The sequence below is a fragment of the Pristiophorus japonicus genome, unplaced genomic scaffold, assembly GCF_044704955.1.
Source record: "Pristiophorus japonicus isolate sPriJap1 unplaced genomic scaffold, sPriJap1.hap1 HAP1_SCAFFOLD_37, whole genome shotgun sequence".
In the NCBI taxonomy this organism is placed as follows: domain Eukaryota; kingdom Metazoa; phylum Chordata; class Chondrichthyes; family Pristiophoridae; genus Pristiophorus; species Pristiophorus japonicus.
Genome location: NW_027253543.1, coordinates 7,366,259 through 7,374,227, shown reverse-complemented (window position 1 = coordinate 7,374,227; position 7,969 = coordinate 7,366,259). Strand labels below are relative to the sequence as shown.

Below are 7,969 nucleotides of genomic sequence, written 5' to 3'. Positions count from 1 at the left end.
GCCTTCAGTCCCTCAGAGCACCCTCTCTCCCTAAGTCCTCTTCCGTTTATGTATCTATGACCCTTGACTTCCAGATCCGCAGGAACCAAAGTGTTGCCATGCCGTTGCGAAGAACGGCCACACTTTACGCAGAAGGTCAAAAAAAGTTGAATTCGCCGGCTGTAACGGACACTTTCTAAAAAGTAAACTAGGGTGTTTTGGGAATGGACGAGAAGCCGGCAATCTGAAAACACTTTGTTAACGCCCACGCCGGAAATTAGGCCCATTTTTGGGGCGATAAGCACAAAAGTGGAGGTTCTAAGGACTTTGAGAATAGGCGAGTATCCCGCGATCTCAAAACGCTTTGTTAACGCCCACGCCGGAAATTAGGCCCATTTTTGGTGTGATAAGCACAAAAGTGGAGGCTCTAAGGACTTTGAGAATAGGCGAGTATCCCGCGATCTCAAAACACTTTGTTAACGCTCACGCTGGAAATTAGGTCCATTTTTGGGGCGATAAGCACAAAAGTAGAAGTTCGAAGGAATTTGAGAATAGGCGAGTATCCCGTGATCTCAATACGCTTTGTTAACGCCCACGCCGGAAATTACGCCCATTTTTGGGGCGATATGCACAAAAGTGGAGATTGTGAGAACGTTGAGAACAGGCCAGTATCTTGAGATCTCAAAACACTTTGTTAACGCCCACGCTGGAGATAACCCGCATTTTTGGGCTATCTGCACAAAAGTGTAAAATCCAACCCAAAGCATCGAACACAAGGTTAGGGTTGTTCCAAAGGGAAATGAGTAGAAAGATACAGAAAATAATCTCGTGAAATTTCAATGACTGCGATATTAATTGGACAGAAGAGGTATGGAAGAGGATGAGGTAATGAGTTCCCACAATGCGTACATAAATCCTTTCAAACCCAATCGATAAGAACACCAACAAGGAAGGGTTCGCTATTGGATGTCGCAATAGGGAATAAAGCAGAGCAGATTATAGAACTAAAAGTTGGGATACATCAATGCTTAATAATATAAAGTGCTGTAAGCTCATAATTGAAATGGCCATAAGTATGACGGAGACCAGTTTAATTGATTGGAGAAAAGTTGGCTTTGCGAATAGAACATGGGGAAAATAAAATGACGAACAATATTGGAAAAATTTGACAAGGATTTGAAAGGGAAACATTTGAAACGCTGTGCAGCAGAAATCTTGAAAATAGATATTCTGCAAAAAACAAGAACATACAGAGCACTAATGATGAATAAAGATATGCAGAAACAAATTCAGTTCAGGATAGAGGCATGCACTAATTCCATGGACAGCAGTATTCAGCATGATAAGGGAGAATATGGAGAGAGTAGGAAAGAAGTCAAAAACGATTAGAAAGGCAGAGAGCAACTGTGACCTGAAATTATCAAGGAACAAAGAAGAAAATAGTCACATGTTTTACAGGTACATCAATTAAAAAGGAAGGTTGAAATGGGACTATGACCACAGAGGATTGGACAGGCAGCGATAGAGAGATTGCAGAAATAATTAGTAATTGCTTTGCTTCGTTATTTATCAGGGCGACATAGCAGGTGAACACGATATTAGATGATGAGATTAATAAGGTGGTAATTACATTTAAAATAAAAAGTGGAGAGCTATTAATTAAACTAAGCAAACTCAACGAGTTTAAAAACCGGCTGTGGACGGATTACATCTGCGCAATTTAAACCAATTTAAAGTAGAGATCACAGAGGCACTGTGAAACACATTTCGATAGGATAACGTTTGCAGACAGAACACAGCCAGATAGCTAACGTAATACCCACATTTAAGAAAGGAGATAGAACATGCCCAGGACACTGTCGAACAGACAGCTTAACGTCGGTGGTTGGAAAAATAATGGCACACCGACTAAAGGGCAAAATAGAACATATTGGCCATGTGGGATTCAACATAATGCTGTTGGATTTAAAGAACTGCATTAGCTTCCCTCGCGTTCACTTTGGAATTCGATCTCGATTAAATTGAAATAGCTAAAACGAATTAGGGATTCGATGGGCCAGTTGGAGGAAAACTATATCCTCTGGAGTGGAATCCAAAACAATAGGGCTCCACCCCAAAATTACAGGTGGGATATTCACAGAGAATAGAGATACAGATAGGAGTAGGCTTTGTCCCACTGGGAATCGGATATAGATACAGGGAGGGCAGAGGCCTGCCCGACTGGTACATGAATACAGCTACACACATGCCATCAATCTGTCCAACTGGATCGCGAATACAGAAACAGGCACGACAGTTGTCTGTCAGACTGCGACCCGAATACAATATACATAGATGACCTGGAAGAGAGGACAGAGTGTCGTGTAACAACATTTGCAGATGACACAAAGATTAGTGGGAAAGCGGGTTGTGTAGAGGACACAGAGAGGCTGCAAAGAGATTTAGATAGGTTAAGCAAATGGGCTATGTATTGGCAGATGGAATACAATGTCGGAAAATGTGAGTTCGTCCACCTTGGGAAAAAAAACAGTAAAAGGGAATATTATTTGAATGGGGGCGAAATTACAAGATGCTGCGGTACAAAAGGACCTGGGGGTCCTTGTGCATAAATCCCAAAAAGTTAGTTTGCAGGTGCAGCAGAGATTCGGGAAGGCGAATGTAATGTTGATCTTCATTGCGAGAGGGATGGAGTACAAAAGGAGATCCTGCTGCAACTCTACAGGGTATTGGTGAGGCCGCACCTGGAGTACTGCGTGCAGTTTTTGGTCACCTTACTTAAGGAAGGATACACTAGCTTTGGATAGGGGTACAGAGACGATTCACTAGGCTGATTCCGGAAATGATGGGGTGATTTTACGATGATAGCTTGAGTAGACTGGGTCTTTACTCGTTGGAGTTCAGAAGGATGAGGTGTGATATTGGAGAAACATTTAAAATAATGAACGGGATCGACAGGATAGAGGCAGAGAGGTTGCTTCCACTGGTCGGGGAGACTAGAACTAGGGGGAATAGCCTCAAAATACGGGAGAGCCTATTTAAAACCGAGTTGAGACGGAATTTCTTCTCCCAGAGGGTTGTGAATCTGTGGAATTCTCTGCCCAAGAAAGCAGTTGAGGCTAGCTCATTGAATGTATTCAAATCACAGATTGATTGATTTTAACCAATAAGGGAATTAAGGGTTATGGGGAGCGGGCGGGTAAGTGGAGCTGATTCTACGGCCAAATCAGCCATGATCTTGTTGAATGGCGGAGCAGGCTCGAGGGGCTAGATGGCCTACTCCTTATGTTCGTATGTTCTTATGTTTATAGTTCAGTGATAACCACTTTGTGGAAGCGCAGTTTCCGAATGCAGGTGTGGTTGGTAAGTCGATGTAAAACCAACCTATTCTCCCTGTAAGTGCGGAGTGTGTACGTTCTGGACCTCCTGTTCAGTCTTGCACGTCATACGTTGCACCTCTGCCTCATTCATTTTCTCACTTTCTAATCTAGTGCTGAGCATACTCAATGGCACACACTGGTTCGGTCGTATAGCCTGATTCTCTGCTCTATGTTCTATATAATATAACCCACTGAACTAGAGCTCAGCCCTTCCTGCCTACCTATTGTCGAGCCTCTCACTCTGGAAGATGCAATGTCTAGCTGCACTAAATAGCTGCAGTGACGCTATGCAGAAGAGTTCAGAGAGAATGCTCGTGTGGTACTTTCCCAAAAGACCAAGTAGGAATTTTCAATCAGAAATATTACCTTGTCCGACACAGAGTGCTTGCCCCACCGCTGGCTGTATGATCAGATCACCAGCCATTCCTGGTGTAATTCAATGGAAGGAATTCTGCTACTAAATATTAAATTCCTGGACTGCAAACACAGGGTCCCGCCTCTGGACAGCGATCAGTCGTTCTGTTTATTAATTAATTGTAAAATTGAGGTAACCGGATATTTCACTGCGCTCTTCAACTGCTCTCTGAACTTGGACTGGGTCACCCCGCAAATAAATGTGTTTGTGCAGCAACTTATATTCTGCAGTATGAATCCGACCTGTGTAAATTTATATAAAGAATCACTGTAATCACTGGGAATTATTCCTGTAATGCTATAATAAAAGAAATCTATAACATATACCAGCCACAGCAGTATGAAGCTGCCGGATATGGTGAAGAGTAAAATTACAGACTTCCTCCTGCTCTCCATCTCGGGGTCACTGCCCTTCTCCCCCTTGCTCTCACCCCTCAGTCCTTTACGGACTCGACTGGCCACTAAAATGTGTCTGACTGTCAGAGCGTTGAGCAACAAAATAACAGCGAATGGGAGCAGTGGGTTTAAAACCGTATCAAACCAGTCAAATCCCACCCATACGGGCTCAGTAAAATATGCTGGCATTGTGGAACAGTACCAGTGAACATTGTCGATTATATATACAGGTTCAATTGTAAAGTAGAAGGGAATGGTTTTTGAACAGAGCAGAATGCAGCTTGTGGCCAGAACCACAGCCGCAGTTCTCCCGGTGCAATATTTGGTTTTCAGCTTCTGCCAACAAACGGCCACAAATCGATCAAAGGTGAAAGTGACGGTGAACCAGACAGAACAGTCTGTGGCTGCACGGGCCAGGACATACATAACAGTACACACAGGGGTGATATGCAGCAAAGACCACGGGAAATAATACCAACTGATCCGGTACAGTATCACCTCAGTGATGACCACCAGTAGATCCGCCGCTACCATGGCCACCAGGTAGCGAGTGGTGCTGGTGGACAGTCCGCACTTTCCCCGGGATAGGATCACAATCGCCACTAAATTCACTGTAATAAGCAGAATGGAAAAGAGACGGTCAATTATTGGTCACACATTCTCGGTGACTGAGCCCAGACAGTAAGACCTGTCATTTAGCTCAAAAACGGCCGGGTGGACGTCGGGTCAGGGGTCAACATGTAAAGTACATCATCCAAACCGGGAGTATTGTGTCGAGTCCTAACGTGAGGAAGGACATTCTTGCTATTGAGCGAGTGCAGCGAAGGTTCACCAGACTGATTCCCGGGATGGCGGGACTGACCTATCAAGAAAGACTGGATCAACTCGGCTTGTATTCATTTGAGTTCATAAGAATGAGAGGGGATCTCATAGAAACATATAAAATTCTGACGGGTTTAGACAGATTAGATGCAGGATGAATGTGACCAATGTTGGGGAAGTCCAGAACTAGGGGTCACTGTCTAAGGATAAGGGGTAAGCCATTTAGGACCGAGATGAGGAGACACTTCTTCATCCAGAGAGTGGTGAACCTGTGAAATTCTCTACCACAGAAAGGCGAATTCACTAAATATATTCAAAAAGGAGTTAGATGTAGTCCTTACGACTGGGGGTAACAAGAGGTATGGCGAGAAAGCAGGATGGGATACTGAAGTTGCATATTCAGCCATGAACTCATTGAATGGCGGTGCAGGCTCAAAAGGTCGAATGGCCTAATCCTGCACCTATTTTCTATGTTTTTAGGTTTCTGTAACCCAACCTACCTCCAAGCCACTGCTTCCGAGTTTAGCAGCGACGGGGCAGTGGGAAGGAACCGAGCAATCCCAGCGGGCGGGTGGCAATCTAAATGTACTAATGCGGATGGTAGCTTCAGATTTAAACTATTTTACGAGTTTAACTTATTTTACGGGTTTAACTGTGGTCGGCTGTGTTTCCCAGGCTTCGGGATACACGGCAGCTAAAGTGAGCCGAGGACAGCTTCAGGAACAATGGAAGTGCCTTCACAGCCCCGGTTGTGGGCCAGGAGCTGCAGGTGTTCCTTCCCCAAGGCTCCACACGCTCTCTCTCTCTCTCCCTCTGCTTAGACTACCCCCATACAAACGGTTGTAAATCTGATAAAATACAGAGTACGCTAAAAACACTCAGTATGCCAGGCAGCATCTGTGGAGAGAGAAACAGAGTTAACGTTTCAGGTGATAACCTTTCTTCAATACTGGAATCCGCGAGAGATGAACAGTTTTAAGGCAATGTTAGAGGCAGATAAAGTTGTGGTAGGAAGTGGAAAGAACAAAGTTGAATGTCTTTGATGGGACGGAGTGATTCAACGAGAAAAGGGATGATGGTGGAAGACAAATGGGACAACTAAAGGAACAGGAAATTAGTCCAGAGGAGATGTAAGTGGATAGAGCAGGATTACAGAGTGGGGCGGTGGGACGGGGGGGGTGGGGGGGGAGCAAGGATAATCAACCAGAGGGTGTGGGGGACCGGGGAACCATCCCACCACTGTAGCCTCTCAGCCCGAGGTATTGACACAACTTTTCACTGTCTCCATGACTCTGCTTCGCCCCTCCTCTCCTACCCACTCCACGCTAGGTTACAGGCTCACAGGATCATGACCACAGAGGATGGGTATCCTCAGCTCAGAAAAAGGAAGACATGTTGTAAGCACTTGTGTGGGAGGTGGCTTCATCGGAACAAATGAAACGCAGGCAGCAACATTTGTCGACTATAATAGAATCCGTCCAGCAAGCTGGGTGAGAAGTCATATAATCAAGTTTGCTGTCAGAGTCGGCCGCTTTGTGGTTGACATTGGTCGAGAGCCAATCTTCGGAAATGGACTTAGAGATGTTGAGGAAGGGAAGGGAGTAATAGACGGAGCATGAGAAGGAGAGAGTGTGTCGCAAATTTAAAGCAAATTTGATCACATAATTATAATTATAATAATTATTATTAATAATAATATTTATAATAATTAATATTATTATAAATAATAATAACAATAACTTTTATTTATATCGCACGTTTAAACTAGTTAACCGTCCCAAGGTGCTTCAAAGCAGTTTTAACAGGACAACACAGATTCATATGACAACGAGACAAAAAAGAAGATATTAAGGCATATGACCAAAAGCTTGCTAAAAGGGTTGATTTTAAGGAGCGTCTTTAAAATGGAAAGATGGTTAGAGAAGCTTAGATGTTCAGGGAGGGATTCCAGAGTTGAGGGCCCAAACAACTGAAGGTAATGCCACCGATGGTTCAGCAGTATAATGAGGGATGTTCGAGAGGGAAGCATTTGAAGAGCAGAGATATCTTGAGGGGTTGTGACGCTAAAAAAGAGTACAGTGGTACTGAGGTGCAAGGCCATGGAGAGATTTGTAAACAAGGATGCAAATTTTCAAAATCGTGGGGTTCTTTTACCGGGAGCCAATGTAGGACAGAGAGCATCGGGGTAAGGTGATGTGTGATCATGACTTTGTGCGATATAGGACATTTTCCAGTTCATGGCAAGAAAAGGAAATTGCGCGAACACAGTCATCAATGTACATGTATAATATTTGAAGGAGGGGACCGGAGTAGAATTGGAACAGCGAAGGTTCCTTGTATCCCAAGAAAAGGCAGCATAGCTAGGAACCATCTGAGCTCCCATACCGATACCATTGGAGTGTGGAGATGGAACATTGTTCAGACCAGAGGTCCAGCACTTGTATTTTCAGCAGGGGTAGTGCACTGGGGTCAGGATCAGGATCAGCAACCTGCAAGGGTTTTCATTCCCAGCCCAAACCCGGTGAGGGCGAGAGGACTTCAAGTGTGAATGGCGAGTGAATTAAATCGTAAATGGGGCACTCAGAATGTATTAGCGGGGATAGGCGCAGGGAAACTCGCCATCCGCTTTAGGTGAACTCGGGATTACTGGGCTATACACTGTACAATGTGGACCATTTTCCACACCTCGGGAGCCTACTGTTAACAAGGGCAGACTTTGATGGCAAAGTCCAAAACTGCTTTCAGTGTGCCAGTACAGCCTTCGGATGCCTGAGGAAGCAAGTGATTGAAGACCAGGACCTCACACCCCGGACCAAACTCATGGTCCACAAGGCAGGACTGATACCCGCCCTCCTATCTGCTTCAGAGACATGGAATATTTACAGCAGGCACCTCAAAGCACTAGAGAAGTACCAACGCTGCCTCCGTAATTTCCTCTAAATTAATTGGCCGGAGTGGTGCACCAACGTTAGTGTTCTCGG

At 44.7% G+C, this 7,969-nt stretch overlaps 1 protein-coding gene across 1 annotated transcript; it reads right to left on the bottom strand.

The window, feature by feature from the left end:
* Positions 1 to 3,866: 3,866 nt before the first annotated feature.
* Positions 3,867 to 7,346, bottom strand: LOC139250319 (probable G-protein coupled receptor 139). Its single transcript, XM_070872807.1, has 2 exons — positions 7,325 to 7,346; positions 3,867 to 4,780 (listed from the first exon to the last, which is right to left on the bottom strand). Exons 1-2 carry the CDS (start codon positions 7,344 to 7,346, stop codon positions 3,867 to 3,869), a joined length of 936 nt encoding a protein of 311 aa, XP_070728908.1.
* Positions 7,347 to 7,969: the final 623 nt, after the last annotated feature.